The 24341-nt window shown below is 33.4% G+C and overlaps 1 protein-coding gene across 1 annotated transcript; it reads left to right on the forward strand.

The window, feature by feature from the left end:
• The first annotated feature begins 12087 nt into the window (after positions 1 to 12087).
• LOC145605331 (protein RICE SALT SENSITIVE 3-like) lies at positions 12088 to 17051 on the forward strand. The gene is made up of 7 exons (XM_081661369.1): positions 12088 to 12673; positions 13226 to 13276; positions 14288 to 14416; positions 14687 to 14792; positions 15449 to 15490; positions 15589 to 15645; positions 16127 to 17051. The coding sequence occupies exons 1-7, from the start codon at positions 12528 to 12530 to the stop codon at positions 16826 to 16828; spliced, it is 1233 nt and encodes a 410-aa protein (XP_081517495.1). The 5' UTR covers positions 12088 to 12527; the 3' UTR covers positions 16829 to 17051.
• Positions 17052 to 24341: the final 7290 nt, after the last annotated feature.

Raw genomic sequence — 24341 nt, forward strand, 5'->3', positions numbered from 1 at the left:
GTTGTTTTAAACTACCAATATTTTTCTTATCTTTACATTTTTTTAAAAATTTTTATTGTTACGCTTTTCGCCCCTTGTATTTAGTTGGAAGATCAATACTATAATTAATCTTTCAATTCGATGAGAACGAGAAAATTGAATTTGAGGTGGTAGAGTGGCATTGCTCTTCACTTCATATCTCTGAGGTTTAGAGATCAAATTTCATGGGACTTGAGAGAGATTTTCTTTGTCTCTCCCTTGAGCCCCGTAATCTTATAAAAAAATATATATTAGTAAAAAAAAAATGTTTATATATCTTCTATGGTGAGTATGGTGACTAAGATATCTTGTTTAGTACTCGTACAAGAATGAATTCAGTGAGAGAATGAGAGGGTAAAATGACAAAGGTGTAACTGGAATTGGCATGGACTATCTTAGAATTTCAAATCCTAACATTTTAGCTTTAGCGCTAGCATCCACCTTCCTTTTCCTTGCATATTCCTTATGCGATGCTTGGTTTTCTAAATAATATTACTTCGTAGTATGTTCTTCTCAATTTAGCGTTTACTGAAAAAAAAAAACATTGTAACATCAGAATGAAGCTCTTTAGGGAACAAGTGATTACTGAAATTCAAGTATCTTACCCATTGTTGTCTACTACTTTGATACTTGTTTGTTGTAGCTGGTCGTTATAGATATTATATCGCCACATATTTTAAAAACTCAAAATAGATAGATTTACAAGAAACTCTCAAAACTATAAAGGTTTATAGTTTCCCTAGTCGAATCCACTTGTGCCCACCTTGACGTGCTCGCGACCGTCACAAGCTCCATTCGACCCTTGTTTCCATTCTTGTTGCTAATAGGCAACAGTCTTATTAAACACATCAATAATACTGAGTAGGGAGTATGTTACAAGTTTAAGATTTTTTTTATTATTATTTTTATTTTTATACTACATCTTTTGGACACACAATCTCAATTTTCATACCTATTTTGTCATTAAAATGATCATACAAATAGCTCCACCAATTTGTTTCTCTTCTATAGACACGCAAAATATATATGTAGGTGAGATGAGACTATAATTTCACATTATAAAATGATCAACATACCTCAAGATATTATATAATCCAAGTCTAAAAGGATAATAATTTTGGAAGCCAAGAGAGTACAGATTTTGATTATACATTTGTACAGGAGCTTTTATAAACCAAAACACTTCTACTCTATGTATGTATATATATGCACACACACACGTTGTATATACATTTTTTTTTTGTTTCTAATTTGACACAACTTACTTTGCCTTTCCCAAGCGAATTATTCTTGGAAAAACATAATCATATAGGGTCTTTTTAGATTCGTCTATATATTTTTCAAATATATCTTTTTTAAAAATTATTTTTTATGATAATTGAAGACAATAATGTATGAAATATACACTGATAAATTTTATCAAAAAAAAAAAAAAAAAATATACACTGATAAAAAATACTAGCAAAATTAATCAACTCAAATGAAACAGAGAAAGTATAACTCATGGTTAACATCATACAATTTGGATTGTATAACATAACTACATATTACATTAGTATTCCTAATAATTGGTTTTCTAAGAATTAGGTAACATCAAGTTGACACTTGAATACCCTAGATTACCTATTAGAGAAGGAAAAGGGACATATTAAGTAAGTATATCCAAGATCCAAATTAGATGGGCCTCATTAAAAGATGATGACATATCAAACTAACATTTACATATCAACATTTTGTCATACTTTCCCCACCAATACAATAGGTTCTAGTAAACATACAAAAACATTAGAGTACTAATTTGATATTATATATTTCACATACTATTAATTCTTTTTGCTCTGAATTCCATGCTCATATATTATAGAAATATCCTAGTTGCAAAAATTAATCCAATGGATGCTGCAAATGCCCTATTGCCCTGCCTCTGTTCTTACTTTTTTAAATTTTTATATCTTTATAAAAATTAATACATTGATTAAGTAAAATTAAATGAATTTATGTTATCAAAGAAAATTATTTTAAAAATTTAGGTTACTAAATAGACTGTGTTTAAGTCAGGAGATAATATAATAAAATAAAGTAATTAGCAAAAAGTGGACCCCACAAAGATACGGTCGTGAGACCAAGTCCGGTCAATGCGGAGGGAGCACAGCAGTTGAGATTGACGAGCATATTCAGAAATCTAAATTCACCTATCTTTTCCCACGCGCTTTTCTTCACGCGCTCAAAATAGAAACTTTTAGGTAGCATTGTATTTTTCTTCCTTTCTAAAATTGACTAATTTGTCTATGCTAGGTTGGTGGTGTAGTGTAAGCATTAGGCGAATAATTGAACCGAATCCAATGGATTTGATGCTAATAATAATAATAACAAGGAGTAACAAGCTTTATAAATGGTCCAATAGTTGTGGTGGAACCGTGCAACTTGGTGAGGAGGTGACATGTATATAGAAGTGTTAAAGATTAATCCGATTTATGAGCTTGATATGAATTAACAATGATTTGTATTGAACTTGAACTTGATTAACGAATGAAGGTGAAATTGGTGATTAGTAGCTCGAATTGAACTCGAATTATTGACAATTGGTTTGACCCGATACTCAATACAATGTTTATGTACTATATCTAAAATGACTAGCATCTGATTTGAATCAACTCGATAATGATTCAGATCTTAACTGTCACTCAACCTGATTAATTACTAAACTATTATACTCTGACATGGCTCGTTATTAGCTTGGACTGTAGTGACTTGCAACCCGGTTTTAACATGAAGTTTAAAGTAATCCTTCATTGCTAACTAGCATGCTTTCTTTAATCAATCGTCTAGTAATGAAGTAATAGCCATTCAAGAGTTAGAAGATTTTGGTTAATAAAATGATTTCTTAGATATTTTCAATCAGAAGATTGAACTAGTAGTCTTAATAGTTTACTAATTTCATATACGCTTATAGAGATATGCATGGCGTAAACACAAACAACTTCCTAATCTTTTCAAATAAGATATTATAATTTAGAATTCGACTCATCAACGTGATTGTTATATGGTTAATCTAAATTTGACTAGAGTCAACATTAATCTAATCTGAACTTAACCAAGGCTAAAAAGGGACCTACCATATTATGTTTTGATCTACAATAATCCAAATTTGATCAATCTTTGACTTGACTTGACTTGATTGAAGTTGACACAACAAACAACTCATTAATAAATTAATCCAAAACTTACTCTAACCCGACCTAGAACTGAAATATTAGACCTGACAACCTACATCCAAAAGGGTAAATGATCAAGCAACCCAAACCCTTCTCCCTTTTCTCTAATCGTCTTATAGATACAACATTTATAGAAAGGATCTCGATATTGTGGTTATTACAGCACAACTAATTAAATCAATCAATCAATCAAAGCCTTAATCTCATAAGTGGGGTCGGGCTAACATGAACCAAATTTGATTATTCCGTGTAATCATCGATATAAATCTTCCTCGATCCTCCATCTCTTACGATCCAATGCTTCATTCACATGCAAATCCATATACTTCATATCCTTTCTAACTTTTCCAACCAAGTCATTTTCAGTCTCCTTCTCCCTCGCTTGACCCCTCCACAGTCCCACTGTTCCACTCTTCGAACCGGTGCACCCTCGGGTCTCCATCTTACATGCCCAAACCAACGCAAGCGATTTTCCCTTAGTTTATCTGCAATGTCTGTCACACCTACTTTATTGCGAATAACCTCATTTATGATTATATCTCTTAGAGTATTTCCACACATCCATCTTAACATGCGCATTTCCATAAATTTCATCTTTTTAATGTGCTCCTTCTTAGAAGCCTAACATTCTGTACCATAGAGTAACACGGGTCTTATGGCATTCCTGGAGAATTTTCCCTTCAACTGTAAGGGGATACATACAACTAATTAAATTAAAAAAAAAATCAACTTTAAAAAAGGAAATTCTAGTGTCACCCATCTTTCTACGCATCTCACCCAACAAGTCTTTCCCCACTTCAACTCCCTTTATTGTGATCACTTCATTTTAATATTCTACCATTACACAATTCTACGATAATAGGAAGAGACAACTATGATAGGAAGAAATTATAGATTAAGGGTCTGTTCTCTTACGTTGAAATTCAGTTTAGTTCGTTTCAGTTTAGTGCAGCTTAGTTCAGTTCAGTTCGGTTCGGTTCAGTTCAGTTCAGTTTAGCTCCTTATTTCTTTCTCTTATAATATATTCATTTCAGTTCAGTTCAGTTTAGCTCAGCTCAGTTCAGATCAGTTCAGTTCAGTCAATGAGAACAGGCCCTAATTTGTAACTCCGTATTATTCTTATTTTAAACTTTCGCTAATGAATTTTGACAAGTAAATACAAAAATAGAGAAATGATTGAAAGTAGCATACCAATGACAAAATGAGTCCCAAATGGCACATAGTATTTAATTAGTAAGACAATTAAAAAAATTCTATTAGACTAAATTAACTTCAATGATTAGTGTAAACGTGATATCAGCAACACGATCACATTCATAGCACCCACTTCTTGAAATTTCGTTATCAAAATTACGGTGCAAATCACCTCATGAAACTTGTAGAATATGTCAAAATTAAGCAAGATAAACGTTTTTTAAAGGTCCAATTATTAGAAAAAACTCTATAAAAGGAAAGTTCTATATTGGCTAATGAGAAAGCGAGTGAGAATTGAGGTGGAAGTTCGCGCGTGGGGTAATTGAGTGACAGGACGATTGCCAATATCCGCAATTCGTGCGGGTACCACTTTTTCTTTATTGCTAACGATGCACCGACTCCTCTGCCATCTCACGTGCTCACGTGATACCTTAGCTTCCACTATGTTTACTCAGGCCCTATTCTTTTGAGCTTCTGGGCAGGGTAGAGCAGATTTCAGCAGAGCAGAACAGATTTCATTATTATTATTATTATTATTATTATTATTATTATTATTATTATTATTATTATTATCATTATTATTATTATTAAATATTAATTATTATTATTAAATATTAATTATTATTATTAAACATTATTGATTTATTATTATTATTAATTATTAATTATTATTATCATTAACTATTAATTATTTATTATTATTATTATTAAATATACATTATTATTATTATTATTAAACAATATTAAGTATTAATTTTAAGCAAAGCAGAGCAGAGTAGGGCAGAAAAGATTGAAGCAAAGCAGAGCAGATTTCAGCAGAGCAGAGCAGCTCTAAAGAACGGGCCCTCACTCGATGTTTAAATAAAAGAAACGTTTTTCTGATATACATATGTTAATGTAATGCTTTAATTGATAATAGAAAAAATTGTCTAGAATAATCTTATCTTTGGAGCGTCCATTAAAAATAATCTAACTTTGAGTTATTTTAAAATAATCCCACCTTTACCCCTTGATCTTTTAATAGTCTCATTTTACCTGGAACCGGTTGAGTAGGTATTCTATTTTTTTTAAAAAAAAATTATTTACACATGTCACCACGTGATTGGTCAAAAAATAAGTTTTAATTCTAATTTTTTGGAAAATTTGACAATTACTACTTCTATTATGTCCATTTTAGCAATTAACACCTTCTATTTTTTTTTTTTTTGAAAATTACCACCTTTGATTTTCAAAAACATCAAAAAGTAACCACCTTCTTACCTACCAACTACCACATGACGTCTTTCTAGGCCCACTCCTTCCCCTCCCTCCTTATTTCCCTCCCATTTCTCATTCCGAACTCGAACTTCATCTCCCCTTTCACTTTTTTCCCCCCAAAAAATCAGAAACACTTCAATTCACTCCTCCAAATCATAATTCACGAACAATTATTAGTGGTTTGGGGGAAAAAAGTGAATGGGGAGATGAGAATCGAGTTAAGAATGAGAAATGGGAAGGAAATAGGGAGGGAAGGTAAAGGGTGGGCCCAAAATGACGTCATGTAGTAGTTGGGAGGCAAGAAAGTGGTAACTTTTGATGTTTTTGAAAAGAGAAGGTGATAATTTTTTTTTAAAAAAAATAGAAGGTGATAATTGCTAAAATGGACATAATAGAAGGTGGTAATTGTCAAAATTTCCTAATTTTTTAAAGAAATAATTATTAGCAATTAGCTATTAATTAATTATGTTAAACTTTTTTTCTAAATAAAAAATAAAACCATACCAGATCCACCACCACCCAGGTTGCCGACAACCATGGTACCCAGCCACCACCAATGGACACCATTCGACCTAGCCACCACCAGAAATGAAACCCCACCAGCCAACCCCATTGCTTAGCTTGCAAATTACAACACCTTTGCAGCCTATTTTCTCTCTCTCTCTGACCACCGCTTTCTCTGTCCTCTGCCTCCGTCCCCTTGCTTCTATCATTTCTCTCTGTCAATACCCACTATATGCTTTGACCACCAATGTCGATATCCCTCGCCAATTAGTGACTCCGTGGTTGATTGGTTTGGTAGTTAGGGTTTATATCTCCCCAAAGATGAGATTATTTTTAGCGGATGCCCTAAAGGTGGGATTATTCCGGAAAATTGTGCCTTGATAATATCTTTAATTTTCAATATATAAAAATTATAAATTGTTAATTGAGACGATTACAAGAAGTACTCACAAAACTATACTTATTGTTATGTATAAATCACATATACTAGTCAGTGAATTAGATAAAGAAAAATGCAAAAAATAAAAACATTTTAGTTATTTAAACACGAAGAGAGTATTCACTTTTAATTAAAATGAGCCACAAAGACAATACTCAGTATACATTACAATTGGTATGAAAACATTTTAATCATTAACTTATCGTATACATATTCTCAGTCTGAGCCTCTTAGGCCGTATTTGGTAAAGGAATGATTAAAAAAACATTTTTAGCATTTTGGGAACAATTACATGGCTTAACTACAAAATACTTTGTATAAGCTATCACCGGTGTTTGGTAATATAAAAGACTTGCACTGTAAGAGTTTAATAAGCTAATTTGAATAACTAATCAATCTAGCATTTTATAAGAAATGTTTGAAAAATTCTTCTCATAAGCTATTTTTTGTGTTTGGTAGAATAAATGAGTAAATACTTCATCATGTCAGGGCATGTTCTCATTGACTGAACTCGGCTGAACTGAACTGAACTGAAATGAATATTTTATAAGAGAAGGAAATTAGGAGCTGAACTGAACTGAACTGAATTTCAACGTAAGAGAACAGACCCTCAATTAATATAATCAGCTATATTAATAAGATACCAACTAAATACCAAAAAAGGCATGACCATTGGGTCTTGACCTCGTTGAGAGCTAACACTATATATATATATATATTTTTTTTTTTTTTTTTTTTTTTTGACACAAAGCTTACACTTATTTTTTATAGTTATACTCCTCTAGTACTTTCATTTCACATTAGGGTATACTAATGTTTTTTTATTATCATATTAGCTCAACTGTTTTACTTTCAAGATCTAGAGAAATCGGTATATCACTATTATTTAAAGTACATTTTTCGTTTTACTATCAAAAGTTAGAGAACGAATAACAACTTACGAATTGAAAATAAAACTTATGAAAATAGTAGTATATTACTATCTCTAGCCTCCAGTCAGAAAATCCTTTCTATTTATTATTTACATAATTCTTTCCTTTTACAATAACATTTGAATAAACAATAACAGGTGATAACTAAACAAATATTTATCGATCACTTAAAATTACGTGTCATAACTTCAGGATGAAGATAATACTAGTTTTCAAATCGGTGTATTATGTATTAATGGTTGTGACCCTAGGTAGGGTAAGCTTAATCATCGGACATGTGTCACTCAAACATAGAGTATTTTTAGAGATGATTTTAATTAAATAATTATACAATCTAGTGAGTAGAGTTAATTATGTGTCACCACTTAAAAAATGAACATAAAAAAAATAAAGCGTAGGTGGTTGGTGATATGATGTGAGGCTAAACAATGATTGGGAAACTATGATGATGAAAAATATGCGTATTAAGGGCCTATTCTCTTCAGCTTAAATTTAGTACAGTTTAATTCAGCTCCAATCAGTTCAGTTCAGCTTTTAATTTCCTTCTCTCATAAAATATTCACTTCAGCTCAGTGTAGTTCAGTTCACCTCCAATCAGTTCAGTTCAGCAAATGTAAACAAGCCTTTAGTTTAATAAATCAGAATAGGTCCTAAACGATAATATGTGGGTTAATATTAATATCTTGATGAACCAAATGCAAGATGTTTGTAGACTTGTGCTATTGACATCTTCTACCGTTCTACGAGATCATGGGAAGAATGCAATAGCATAATTTCATCTTATCAATCTTTTATGTGGTGATTGTATATTGATATTTGATATAATCAATGTTATTGGATATATTGTTGACTTCATTCAATTCATGAGATATACTCAAACATTTGTTCAATTATAATTCAAGTTAGCATATGTAATAAGGCTAATTACTTAATCATGAAGTATGAAATACGCATTAATATTCCATTGCTGCATATTATAAACTAGTTGAACGACAGTCCATTTTTTCAGGTACTTTTATATCTTGTTTATTAAATATCTTTTTCTCTGTTAATATAGTAAACTTAAATACTTACTCGTATGATTATCAATTCGTTTGTCTAATATCATACTGGTTAAGATCTTATACCAAATCTAACTCACAGAATTTTTTCTCAACTTTGACCTGAAAAGATTCCATGCCATCCCTTTATGAGGCTGTGAACTGCAGACGTCACACTATTCTTGTACTCTTTATTTATTTATGATAAAAATCTTATGATCAAGTATTAAATAATCATCTCTAGAACTTTTATAAGTTGCAAAGTCATCTCTAATTGATTTTTCATAAATTGCTGACCTTATGAAATATATTTGTTTACATATCTTTTTAAATTATTATCATTAATAAGATATTAAGATGTAACCTTTTACAAGCCAACCTGATTCTAATTAGTGGACAAAATCTTTGGGTGTGAAAGAAAAGGGTAAGAAATTGTCAATTTCAAAATGTCCCCTAAAATCGAGGTTTGATCCCACAACAGACCACTAGGATCTATGGTATGAATGTGAGACGCAACATTTTTATCAGGCCACTTTTTTTTTTTTTTTTTTTTTTTTTTTTTTTTTTTTGGTCATGACCACTTATGCCTACACCGTAGACAAATAGTATGTAATTGCATATCCTCTTTTGATTATTCGTTGTTAGTAGTCTTAAGTACCATAAATGAATGACAATGCATCATCCGGCCATGAGAAAAAAACAACATAGAAGCTAGCTATAGTTAAGTTAGAATGACAATGAATCATCGGGCCATGGAAAAAAAAAAAAGAAAACAACATAGAAGCTAGTTAATTAGATTAGATAACTAGGAGTCGTTTAGTTCGTTAGAGTGGAATGAATTAATATGCGGATATCATACTAGAAAGATATGGATTCTAAACCCCATGTATGTCTAAACTTGTTTGGTTTATTTTTTGGAATGGTTTTACATTTCATTAATGGAATAAAATTTGAATCTTAGGGGGTGAGATGAGTATGAGCTTCTAGGGGCATGGATAGAGTTTTCTCTTGGTATGAATGTATGATATTTCATTTCTTAAATACCTAATCAAACAGTAAAATGGATGAAATGGACTCTAACTCTAGCCAAGAAGCTAGTTAAGTTAGATAATAATCAAGTGTAATTTTTTGGTTCTTTCAAAATTGGTTAGGACGATTCTTAAAATATTTTGGTCAAACAATTTCCTTAAATTTAGGAATCAGACTTGGAATCGCCGAATATAAGCTCTAAATTAGTTGCAACCCGTTCTTAATTTTATCACTCAAAATCAAAACCACCAGGTCCAATTTTGTTTCCAAAATCACTAACTAGTTCGGTGATTCCTAAATGGTTCTAGTTTCGATTCCGGTTGCTCGGAATGTTTGCTCACTCCTAAGCATGGCTATTATAATTTTTTTTGATGCAAATGGCTATTATAATTTGTGATATTGTAATGTTATTATTTAAATTTCTTACCACTTTTGATATTATTAGTGATTATGATTCATTGAATTTGTAGCGTGCAATTTTGTTTAGCCTAAGTCAGTGATGGATTTGGGTTGGAGGGTTGGAAAAAATCGTTGTTAATGAACAGATCAAATTATGATTGTGGCTATTTGTGTTTGCACCTAGAATGATCTAAATGGATGATAGATAAAATGAGAGTGAGGGATAGCTCTAGCAACTTAAAATGAGACTAAAGAGCCAATACAGCTAATGTCGTCTATGGTATAGACAGAGGGAGGAACTGTTTAAGGGCCTGTTCTGATTGACTGAACTGAACTAAACTAAACTGAACTGAACTAAACTAAACTGAATATTTAATGAGAGAAGGAAGTTAAGAACTGAACTGAACTGAACTTATTGAATTGAACTAAACTGTACTGAAAATAATCTGAAAAGAACAAGCCCTAAAGCCTAAGCGTTGTTTCAAATTTTCTTGTTCCTACTCTCTTTGCATTATATATGGACCTAAGGCCAACTTGCAAATATATTTTGTCATTTTTGTGTTAAAATAATGTCATTGAGAAAAATGAAGGGAGAAATGATAAGTGATGGTGCATGTGATGAAGACTAAAGAGTAAAAGAAAACTTAAAAGAGAATTGGTAATGTTGCATGCATGATTTTGTTAAAAAGAAGTGACCAAAGATTAATCCATGATTTGGAAGGCTGTTTCAAGCAAGCATGGTACATGTACTTCTCGTACGTAGAGACTATACCCTTGTCTAATTATGTACGAGATATGTACTTTAATTAATCAACATCATATGAGCACACCTACATTTTTTCACATAATACTTGCTTGTAAATGGTTTCAACGATCACAAAAATGTTGAGACACATAATTAGTAACAAGTTAACAACATTGAGAATGATTATTCTACTATGCATAACTTGAAAATATAATTTATTTCTTCTAATGCTCGATATATATACAATAAAGAAAAATAAACCATTTTTATTTTCTACTTGTTTTTTTTTTTTTTTTTTTAAAAAAGAGTTAACCTTGCAATTTTGATCAAAAGAAACTTACACTTTGTATATTAATAACAATGTACATTGATCGACAATCTAAGGTTTAATGGACACAAAAAAAAGAGGAAAAAAAAAAAAATACAAACAACATCAATACAACAACATATATACAATATACTTGTGTACTCAATTAATGACAAAACAAAGGACTTCACCATTGACTTAGTGACAATTGAACTAGCTCTAAAGAGCACGCAACATGTTAAGTGTCACCACATAACTTGGACAACTAGACATTGCAAAAACAACACCAATTAAATGGTGCAAAACAATACCAATCCATCTATCCATCCATCCAACTCTACTTTTCACCCAAAGTGTAAGTGTTGCAAGAATGTCTATGCCATTTGCCAAATTAAACCAAAAGAAACTCATCTCTATTGTTTGACACCTCCTTAGCCAAACAAAACCCACTTGGTTGTTGGATCTTATACATCCAACCAAAAAGATCCTAACAGACAAAAGGGCATAACAGTCATTTCACTACCCCACCCACCCACCCCCACACCCAAATGTGAGCAAAAAATACCTCTCTTTTGCCCCCCTATCCCTCCTTTCCCAAAGTCTCATCTCAAACTCACTGCCTCTCTTACAACAAGGGGGGCTTTTTTCTTGGAGGATAGGATAAAAGTTGTCCCCATTTTTCCTTTTTGTCTTAATAATATTATTATTATACTCGCAAATTCTTGTATTAGACGGCTGACTAACGATAACGTTAGATACCTTGCTAGATTGATTGTTTGATATAAGACGTCCTTTGATACATTATCTCTCCTAATTATACTGAATCATTAAAGATTAAACAAATTACACCCAAATATAAAGATAACTTTTTACACGAGATTAAGTTTTTTGTGTAACTAATACCTAGTCGGACCGACTATCTGATACAAAACATACACTACTTTGAATAATAAAATATGCCTACCAACTTTACTTAAATAAACAACATTGCAAATTCATCCAAAATTATTTTTACCAAATCCTCTCTTCTCTCTCCATCTCTCTCCTCCCCCCATCCCCACACACACCTCTTTTGCTTATTGCTTGGGAGAATCGAAGTCTCTTTAAAAAGAAATTATAAAATTAAAAAAAAAAATTAAAAAAAATAGAGAAAAAACAAAAGGGGGAAGTGAGAGTGATGAAGAAAGCAGTCACCTTTGTGGTTGCTATTTTGCTAAACATTTGAAGCTTTGTTTTGCTAAAGCCTAAAAGTAGATATATATGAGTAAAAAACAACAATTTCCCTCTGTTTTTCCTCTGTTTTTCCCCTGTTTTTTAAGTCCAATTTTTTGCCCAAGTCTTTCACTCCTAACCCTTAGAAACATATAGAGAGATAGAGAGAGAGAAAAATAAAATCTAGAGAGAGAAAGTGTATTGATTTTAGAGAGAGAAAGTGGGTTTAGAGAGAGATGGTGGGCTCAGGAGCAGGAGGAGGAGGTGGAGGAGATAGGAGCAAAGAGGCAGTTGGGATGATGGCCCTTCATGAGGCCCTCAGAAGCGTCTGTCTTAACTCAGACTGGACTTACTCTGTCTTCTGGACCATCCGTCCTCGCCCGTAAGTATCTTTTATGATGTAGACGAGATTTGATCCCACGTCTTTATTACCTCGGCCTAACCTAAACTTACCTAGCTGACACTCATTAATATTATGTGGGTTTTTAGTGATTTTGATGAATTAGTGAATAGTGATTATTGGGTGTACCCCAAAAAATAAAAATCCAACCTTTATTTTTTCATTTTTTTGGGTGTTTATTCCTCAAAACTCCCATTATTGGATGCTAATTTTCTTACTTGTGGTAATTAAAATTAAATGGGTTTTTGATTAATAGGATGAATTAGTGATTAAATTGAATTGGGTGTTCTAAAAATCCAACCTTTTCTTTTATTTCCCCTTTTTTTGTATGTTTCTCTCAAAACCCCACCTTTGTCCTTTTATTTTATTTAATTTTTGTCTCTCTTGAACTCCAAAGTAGTCCACCAAGTACAAAGCTTATAGAAGAAGATGATGAAGAGATTGTTCTTTCATTTTTATGATTATTATTAATAATTTTTATTTTCTATAAATGGGTATTTTTGATTTTAATTTTATCATTGTCCATTGTTGCAGGAGAGTTAGAGGTGGAAATGGTTGCAAAGTTGGTGATGATAATGGAAGCTTGTAAGTATTCTTCTTTCGTCCACACTCTCTAACAGAGCTGTTGCAGGGGACCATTATTTTTAGTGATTTTTTTGGTGCATTTAATGATGATTAGCTTGAAATTAATTTTTACTAACTTTTATTTTCCTCAAATTTCTTTTGTTCTATGATTAGTGTTGATTTGATTAGATTAGCAAACTAATTTGATTGATAAATTTTTATGATTAGGATGAACTTAGGTTTTAGGTGCTACAATGATTAATGCCATATTGAAGTGTTTATAATTAGTGAAATGTTTAACTAAGGAGTTTTTTGCATTAATAAAGTTGCTATTATATGGTTATCATGTAAGAGTTGACCAGGCAAATTTTCTGTATAAAGCAAGAGTTTCAATCTTAAAAATCTTTCCTCTTAGTAACCTTGCCTCCTTTTTTCATGTTACTTCCCATGTTGGTTTTTTAATCTTAATTGTTATTTATTACACCACTGAGAGTTTCAAGCTTACGTATAACTTTAACCATTAATATCTTAAATTGTTTATTAGTAAAAAAAAGCACATTGAGATTTGGAATGTATATATCGAGAAAAATCAAACAAGGTCTCACAAGACTATTTGTCATTAAGAATTACAAAGATGGTTAAAACGGAGTGTGAATCATGTAGACGTCCCTATGATGGAACTAAATAATAGGAGGAAGGTTTCTTTATAACTTGTATACTATGGAGTACAAAAAGATTTTTTAAATATTTTAATGCTAGATGCATACTTCATGTGGTTTTTTTTTACTTGCAACATAATCTTGGGCCTTAGCATGTACTCCGTACACCGCAATATATAAACAAACTTTGTTGTTAATCATATACTTTTAGAGTCCGAGCTTGTTATTGAATCTTGATTACTCATACTATAAGTGTATTGCTTGTGCTCTAATTTCTAGGCAAAATAGTTGTGCTGTCGTAGTATATTACACTTTATTTTGGTTATTTGTTTTGTGGATGTTGAGCTGATTTCTGTAAAATTGAATGGTGAAGGATGTTGATGTGGGAAGATGGGTTTTGCCGAGGAAGAGTTGCAGATTGCTTGGAAGAGATGGATAGTGAAGATCCTGTCAGGAAGGCATTCAGCAAGATGTCCATTCAGTTATATAATTATGGAGAAGGGTGGGTACTTGGTAGGTGTTGTTATTATACTATGTGCTACTCCATTCCCGCCTTTGTCACCCCAGCCCCCTGCCTTGACCCCTTCATGATCAGTAGTGAATAATGATTAACTTTGATTGTTACGTATATGCTAATATTGTGTAAAATGTGAGTGTTTACTGTCTTCTCATCGATGGGAAATATGTTTCATGTTAAGGCTTTATTGGGCTCTTGATTTCACGTACTTTAGATTTAATTATTGTGAATTTGAGTTGTTTTGAATTCATGCAGGTTAATGGGGAAGGTTGCTTCTGATAAATGTCACAAATGGGTTTTCAAAGAGCCTTCAGAATGCGAACCAAATATATCAAACTACTGGCAGAGCTCCTTTGATGCTGTATGTAGCAAAGATATTACTAATCATAAACATATTATTCGTTTTATTAAATTTTTCTTTTGTATGGGTTGTTTGTTGTTCTGCTCTCTTCAGCATATCAAAGTCTATTTATTACCGGTACAAAATCAGTGTTGATCCGTAAATCTTAGTTTTGATATAGACACATTTTTAAGTAGGGAAAATCAGTTTGTTTTCGCAAATATCAACTGTAGGGAACACATCCTTTGTTACATCTTAGTCTATTTAAAACTCTTCATAGTAGGCGCTATGACCAGTACAACGCTTAAAAAGTGGCGGAGAAACTCAAATTTGAAACTTATGTACCCAATATTTCAGTTTTACCAATATGCAAAGAATTTTCTATAGATATATGCATAGATCTGCAAGTTTTTGTTTTATATGGTCTACTTGGAAGACATAAAGATAATATATTAGAAAGTAATGGAGATTAGGCCACACTATAGCTCACTTGGCTGCTAGTTCTTCTTACTTGGCCCCTCCTTAATGAGAAAGTTTATGTTACCATCATTTCATGGTATATAAAAATAGGGTTTTGCGCCGATATGCTTAATGATTATGTTTAGGGCCAATAACTGTTTATATGATTAAGTGAGTATTTCTACCTTTTCATTGATGTCTTTATTTTTTGGTTGCAGCTTCCTACTGAATGGACCGACCAATTTGAATCTGGTATTCAGGTTAGAGTTGATAGTAGTTACATTACCCGCATACATTCTTCTATTAAAAAAAGTATTTAATAACTGTATCTTTTGCTATTGTCTTGTCGTTTGAGCAGACGATTGCTGTAATCCAAGCTGGTCATGGACTCCTTCAATTAGGCTCCTGCAAGATTGTGAGTTGATTCTCATTTTCTTGCTCTGTATTGTGTTTTTACCTCGTTTCCACCCTTATATCCTAATGATTCGATAATCTATCTATAATTAGCTATTTTAGATACGCCATGAGTATAACAGTTTACTAAAGTACGTTGGACAATTGATTGTGGGGCACAGTGTTAGATTAAAGCAACCTTTAGGTGGATTTTGAACTTGATTAGCACAATTAATATAAAAACACCTTTATTTTGATTAGACTGCTTAAAAAAATTGGTTAGCATCTTTTAACTAAAAGTAGCTTTTGATACGCTTATACCTATGTAGCTGGTTTGGCAAGGTGCCATCATGTTCATATTTGTTATGATGCTCAATTTGAATATAACAACTTAATATTGAACTTTTTTTGAAACTCGATGAAAGTTTTGACGAAAATATATTGTTATGGCATAAGAAAAACATTGCTCATGGTCTTACTAAAATGTGTAAACTGTGTTTCAGATACCTGAAGACTTGCATTTCGTGCTACGAATGAGGCATACCTTTGAATCTTTAGGCTACCAATCTGGCTTCTACCTTTCACAACTTTTCTCCTCAACTAGAAATGCTTCCTCTTCTTCAAGTATCCCTACAAAGCAGCCTGGCCCTACCCTAGGCCCTCCTCCGCTTTTCAACTGGGGCCCACGCCCCCTATCATCTCCGGGATCAATGCTTACACCTCACAATTTCCAGAGGCCTCTCGGATATGCACCTACGAAAGACGAGCCCCACATGTTTTTGATGCCTCATTCAGCAGAAAATCGAATGGATGAGATGATGGGAGAGCACGAATCCGATATCAAGTGGCCTAATGGCCTTTCATTCTTCAATGCTCTAACAGGAAGGGCTGATGAAGCCAAGCTGTTGTTCAACCCGGATAGCTTGGGTCACAAGCCTGATCCAAGCTCTAACCCCGAGGGCCCAAATCAGAATATGCAAGGTACCGGTGGGGCAAACTCAAACGAGTACTTGAGCTTGGATAATCATCAAGAACAAATGAGGAAGAGTATTGAGAACAAATTCAAGAGGAGCTATACATTACCAGCTAGGATGACTTCTTCAGGCTCGTCGACTTCACTTGATCATCATCCTCAGCACCCTCAGGAGTACCGAAATCCTGAGGCCGGAATGTACTCCGATGTAATGGAGACTTTCTTAGAGTAATGAGGTAGAGGTGGAAACTTTGTAACTAGATTATGCTAGTTTTCTTTTCTTTCTTTTTTTTTCCTAGTTCTAGTAGTTTTAACTGTTGATGTTCATGTACTTTTTTCTCTTATCTTTTTTAGGCCTTTGTTTTCTTTTGCTTGTGATGTTTAACTGAACTTTGTTCACCAATTTATTGTAGCTTATGGAAACATAAATTCCAGTTGAAGTTTCCTTTTTTTTTCTTTTTTTTTTTACCTTCCTTTTTTTGCACCTGAATTATTTTTGTCCCGTTTTTTAATAATAGTGTCAATTGATGTAGTCTTAGCACGATTTGTAGTCTCATTGATGAAGTTTAAAGTACACTTGAAGGTTTCTTAAGCAAGTTTAGACAATGCTTCTTTACATGAGCTAAGTGCTAATTTGAGATGTCATTATTAAGATCGATACTAAGCAAAAAGATTATAGTGAGACAGTCTCTATGCTCTCTTCATCCGGAATTATTTGTCATATTGGTTTAATCTCTTGTGCTCAAGGTTCTACCATGATACAATTGGAACAACCCATGTAGTTGTCTCTTTCCCATGTTAACTTTCACTACTACTTTTAGTGGAAGTATGTTTAGATATATGGATATGACAATTTCTTATATACTGTAGTAACATGATATAACATGAATATGGCAAAATTTACAAGAGAAGCGTGAACCTGACATGACACAAACAAAATATATTTGAAATGAAATTATTTAGATTATACAATTATCTTAGTTTTCATAATATTTGATATATTTGGTGAACAAGAAGAAATCGACACAAAATCAAACGCAAACCCAACTCGTATATCTGCTTTTCCAACACTAAGTATAAACACAAAATACTTTTCGATACAACATCTTAATACAACATAAGTGACTATTTCTAGACTAGGAAGTGCATTACAGAAGCATTGTCATCTTGATTGTGTTCTTTAATCGTGGTGTGCAACATCATTGAAATAGAAATTCATAATTTGAGTTAGAAATAGTACATACTAATTAACTTCATATCATAAGACTCTTTCTTTGACCTTCAGTTCATTTTGACCATTTAGTTTGGGCGACAACATTGATGAATTTTGTGGCCATGCATATAAATTTGTTTGGGTACTTGGGTCATGAGAATTGCTGCATAAGTAGGACCCTCTCAAGAGCCTCATGGGCCTAATTCTCCATTAACTGTTTAATCCTTTTACTACGTATCTTTTATATGGTGTAGGTCCAATACTGTGCTCTTCCAATTTATTTCTTTTTTTTTTCTTTTCTTTTCTTTTCTTTTCCACTCGGTTCACCCTTTGGGCTAATTCAAATTTGGAAATCAGTTAATTGCCGTACAACCGATTTTTAACTTTTGGCTTTTTAACATGATCAAACGATCATAAAATATATTTGACAATTGATTTTTTTTGTTGGTTTTTAAGCTGATTTTTCCACCAAAAACTAATAAGAGTAGCTTTTTCTATTAGCTTTTGGCTTGTTGGCCCACTTTACCACTAATAAACAGCTTACAACTATTAATACTTTTACCAAACACTTTTGTAAACAGCCGGTTTAAACAACTACTCCGTAACTTGAAAAACCAATTCGTACAACTAATACTTTCAGCTACACAAGCCAAACAAATATATTAACAGCTAACAACCAATTGCCAAACAACCCCTTTGTCACATAGTACTTTCATTAATACTCCGTAGTAGTATTGTACTATTGTACAAAGTATTATACTGATGTATGATACCTGTTTATATATTTATTTTTCCGGTCATTTGAATTCAATTGAGTAATTGACACATGTTAAAATAGGGTTCCTAGCAACCTGATGATGTGGTCTCTTTAAAAGAACAGTAAAAAAGATGCATAATCCTACTGATTAGTATCTTTCCTTCAGGTAACAGAATAATTTGTTATCAATACGAACTACTCGTCTAATCATAGCTCAGTTTTGGAAATATTTGACCAACAATGTGATGATTGTGTAGTGGCATGACATAAATAGATTAGATTTGAAAATTGTGATAAATATGTCAATTTTTGACACGACTCGATAACCCAACCAGACTCGAGCCAAATACAAAATTACTGAGAGAGAACCTGAATTCGACCCCGATTCGTACCAGAAATGATATTATGTTATTACACTATTGAGACAGTTTTTTAGCATGCCTGAAAATCTAACTTGAACCCGACCCAAATTGACATGTTGTGTGTGTGTGTGTGTGTATATATATATATATATATATATATATATATATATATATATATATATATATATATATATATATATATATTTTGATGAAAATGTAACAAGATCTCATATGATTATTTTTTAAATCAACGGACAATATGTAAATCGTGTAAGGGCTTGTTCACATTTACTTAATTTCAGTTCAGTTTAGTTCAGCTCCTAATTTATTTCTCTAATAAAATATTCATTTCAGTTTAGTTCAGTTCAGTTCAGCTCCAATCAGTTCAGTTCAGTTCAGTTCAATTCAGCTCAGTTCAATAAATGCGAACAGACCCTAAATCAAATAGATAAGATAATAGGGTGTCGACCCTTGTGCAACAACGACCCTGGGTTGAGTTTCAATACAAACCCTAAGTTGAGTTCAATACAAAGGTTTGGGCAATGAGCCAATGATATCTTCCGTTGCTTAATCTATGTAGCATGCATATAGCTGCACGCTTGGTTCGGAACCCTGGTTTAGAGGGTACATACATCGAAAAATCCTAACCACTCAATAATTCAATATACAAGAAATCGAAAATCAAATCGAAGTTATGATCATAACTTAATTAATATATATACCTCCATCGTATTCATCAATTCAACTTTCATGGTGCATACAAGTTCTAACCAACTAGTTGATCGATGTGGCTTGATTCCCAAAAACATATCTTATCTAATCTCATAAATATTAACACTAACTAGCCAATTACATCTCTATTAATTATCTTTAATTTTGTGAACATCAATGTATGTATCCTATAATTTAATTCAACATGACCATATGCTATCTATCTACATCAATTCAACATTTGAATATCTCATTCTATACCAAGAGATGCCATTACGAAAAGCAACTACATCAACAGAAACAACGACGAAGCCTCAATCTTCAGTTTGTTACAAGCTAAGTATAATAATTAAGATTGTACTTTTGTTGTAGATTTTACTATAAGCAAGGTATGATGCTAGTTGGTAAAAAAAAAAAGTTGTTGAATCCAAGAAATAATAATATTGTTAAGTGAAGAAGAATATACTACATGATTGTAGATCTCAAAATACTGGTATAAGAATTGGGCTCATTACTTTTTATATACACCCGAGTGTACATAGAGTTAGGTAAAAAATAAGCAAGAAGTATACCTGGTTGTATATAAAAATTTTACAAATTGGGCTATGATATCGGAGGTCACTGTGTTGGAAACGAATTATTCATTAGTTCACCACTACTTGTGTGGTAACTAGTGACGATTGCCCTCTATCTAGGTCAACATAACATCCTTCAAATTCGTGCACCATGATTCCATGAAGAAGAGTTTTTGTTTATGTGTTTTAGGTCTGGTTGACATATCAACAAAATGGAGTGCAACCTATATTTATTGAAAAAAAAGACAACAAAAATAATCAAATTAAAATTCACGCTTTAAAAGGCTATCGGGCAAAGGGCCTGTTCTCTTACGTTGAATTTCAATTCAGTTCAGTTCAGCTGAGTTCAGTTCAGTTCAGTTCAGTTCAGCTCAATTCAGTTCAATTCAGTTTAGTTTAGTTCAGTTCAGTTCAGTTCAATTCAGCTCCTAATTTCCTTCTCTTATAAAATATTCATTTCAGTTCAGTTCAGTTCAGTTCAGCTGAGTTCAGTTCAGTTCAGTTCAGCTCAGCTGAGTTCAGTCAATGAGAACAGGCCCAAAGTCTCCCCTATTGCACGCAAACTAAAACCTCCCACTTCTGGTGATGTGAAATTTCTTAGTAAATGTATAAAAAGCTATTGGAAAAAGCATTCCAATTGCCAAAATTCATTGATTAATGCATATAGTCGTCTGAAAAAGCACTACCAATAAATAACGGTAAATAAACTTTAAAATCCGTGCAATCGGGTGTAGCTTGACCCGACCCAATTAGTCTCAAACGCCATATCAGGCGGACAAAGGTGAAAAAATTCACCCTGTATTCTCCGCGCAAACAACTTTGTCTTATCTCATAGCTAGGGCAAACATTCAAACTAAGAACAGTCCGATTGCATTAGTCATTAGACTTCACGCAATGTTCACCGATAAAAAGGTATATGCAACATGTAGTAATTCACTTATTCTTATACGGAGAAGGTTATGATGTGGCACAATTAATTAGATGGTTATAACCAATTTAATGGGCTATAATCATTTGAAAGAATTTATTATTATTACTCCATTATTTTATCTAAAACCCTTCTTATCAAAGACGATCAACAGATCATCATTAGAGCTTAAGAATACTTAGTTACAATTGTTAAGGTAAGATGACCTATACAAGGAGAGTAAGAAAAATCCTTTATACGAGCTTTGTGAAATTTGATGGTATCAAAGTGATACAAAAAGTCCACAACTCCACAAGACCACCACCTCAACCTCTAAGAAAGTGCTACTTTTTTTTTTTTCTTTCTCCAAGGATAGATGAAGGGTTTGACTAGGGCGAAAACTAAAGCTGTCAATTCGGGTGAACAGATCGGGTTTGAGTTGGATTAGTGTGAGTCAGGTCATCTCGGGTCGGGTCAATATTGGTTAACGTCATAACATATGTGTATGCGTCGTTTGAAGTGCGCCTACGTAAAAGCATGGTGTGAATATGCTTGGCACTCATAGGAAGTGGGAATTGACATTACGATTAGGGACAACGATTAAGGACAAGTAAAGTAGGGAGCCGCCAACAAGTTTTTAAGGAACTTGTAAACCGTTCACGGATCATAAAAGACAACCACGAAAAGGGACAACGAAAGGCAACAATGATTGACCCGTGAAGGTTACACCCCATTCATAATTCATGAGATTACTAACTCCATATGGTTCGGAACCACGAAAGGAGGATCGGGGATGATGGTACGAAGTGAGTCATGGAGTCACATTCGACCGTATTGGCCTCTACTCGATTCTTATTGTGAAAAGTATTCCTGTGATCTCAAAGGCATGCAAACAAAGATTCAATTCGCTCCAAACTATTATTAAGCTAAATTGGTTGAATATTAATGCAACATATAATTCTAATATATTAGTGATCACTTTGATTTAATAATAAGATTAAAGGAACCTAAACCGGTTGTCCAAATTATCTTATTAGTCGTGATTTTCAATTACATATTCCCTTTAAACATGCAATATGGTGATCATAATAATAAAAGAATAATAAACATTAATATTGGAAGCAATATATCAATAAATCCAACAATATAAAAATCGTTAGAAAAATAATAGAAATAAAAGGAACATGATTCCTTACTTTGATTTTGTTTGCTTGCTACTATAAAAACAATAAACGCATTAGTAACTTCAAGGAAAATTAATTAAACAATAATTAAAATATAATTAAATTAAATTAAAATGGAATTGATTTGGGGCCAAACCCTCAAACAGTTCTACCTTTCACGCTGTGGTTTAAGGATAGAACCTCGGGTAAAGTACGAACTCCTTGGAGTGCTTAATTAAGAAAGGTATTTTGAGAGAGAAGGGTAGGCTAGTGTTTAGGCTAGAGCATAGAAGAGAAATGAGAGAGTTGATTGATGCCCCGTACATCAGAAATGAGGGGGTATTTATAGAAAAAAAGTGCTGAGGGAACACACGGAACCCTAAAAAGATAAAAACCCTAAAAAAGTATCCCGCGACACGACAAACTGTACCGTGACACGGGAATTTTTACCGTCAGACGGGAATGATTTCTGTGACACGTTGCAATTTTTGTGTGACGCGGGATGTTTTTAGCAAACGGGGGAAGAAAACGCGTTAGGGTTTACGGGGAAAGGACACAGAAATTCCCGTGTCACAGCAAACTTCCCGTGTCACGGGAATTCTCACCATCAGACGGGAGAGTTTCCCGTGACGCAATAGATTCCTGCCGTGGCGCGGGAATTTCCAGCCCATTTTCCGTCTAAATACATTTTTAACCCTAATTTCATTCAGCATTTTAAGTGCCGATTGATAATTTCGGGCCATTTTCTGATTTATTATTATTGGGCTAAAATAAGAAAATAAGTAAAAAGAAATAAATAAAAGGTTTGGGCCAAAAATAAATAATAAGACAATAAAATAAGAAAGAGGTTTGGGCTGAAATTAAATAATAAATGGGCTGAAATTAAAACTATGCTTTTACCAATCATCAAGACTAATCAATGGACTATTCGAAAATACGAATTTAATCAAATACGATTTTTTAAGCACTCTCGGGATTAAATACCGAACCCGAATAATAATGGCGGTGAAAGGTTGTTCATCATCGGGTTTGGTTTTGGGGAGACATTTTTAGGTGTCTACAATATGCGGGTCGGGTCATGCTTAAGTCGAGTCACATCGGGTCATACATCTTATCGGGTTTGGGTCGGGTTTAGGTCGGGTTAGTAAAAGGTCGGGTGAAAAATAGGTCGGGTTAAATTCGGGTCTTTACGGGTTTAAACGAGTTAGGGTCTTTCTCGGGTTAGAGTCGGGTTCGGTTCAAGTCAATAATTTACGGGTTATAATCAGGTCATTCTCGGGTTCAAGTCGGGTTCGGTCCAAGCCTATAATTTACGGGTTATAATCAAGTTGGGTCATTCTCGGGTTTGAGTCGGGTACAGTTCAAGTCAAGAATTTGCGAAAAACATGTTTCGTCCCTGAAATTCGTCCTTAAAAACATGTTGTGAAACTAACCTCTTACAATTCAAAGTGAAATATTGAAGGAATAGAGTTAATATTCAATTTCCGTTCCAATACCAACATGAGATAACCACCTACACATATTGATTCAATAACAAGTCGGGTTGAATTTGGGTGGGTCAATAACAAGTCGGGTTGATTCGGGTCGGGTTTGTAGCAGGTCGGGTTGAAATTCGAGTCGGGTTTATAGCAGGTCGGGTTAAATTCGGGTCGGGTTGAATCGGGCCGGATTAGGAGCATGTCGGGTTGAATTCGGGTTGGGTTAGGAACAGGTCGGGTTGAATTCGGGTTTTGACGGGTTGAAATGGGTTTGGGTCAATTTCAATTCAGGTCGGGTTTGGTTCAGGTCAATAATTTACGGGTTACATTCGGGTCGGGTTGCTCTAGGTCGGTTAATGTTCGGGTTCGGGTCTCAAATACTCGGGTCAACTCGGGTCTAGGGTTGGTTTTAGGTCGGGTTAGGTCGGGTTCAGGTCACTATTTTTTTCGGGTTCAGACGGGTCGGTTAATAAAGGTCGGGTGAGCTTTTGACAGCTCTAGCGAAACCCAGCCTCACTTACCTGACACAAATTAGCAAGTTAGACAATTTGAAATAAAGTGGAGGAAAGGTAAGGAATC

Source organism: Chenopodium album, chromosome 22 (genome assembly GCF_948465745.1).
Source record: "Chenopodium album chromosome 22, dcCheAlbu1.1, whole genome shotgun sequence".
Classification (NCBI taxonomy): Eukaryota; Viridiplantae; Streptophyta; class Magnoliopsida; order Caryophyllales; family Amaranthaceae; genus Chenopodium; species Chenopodium album.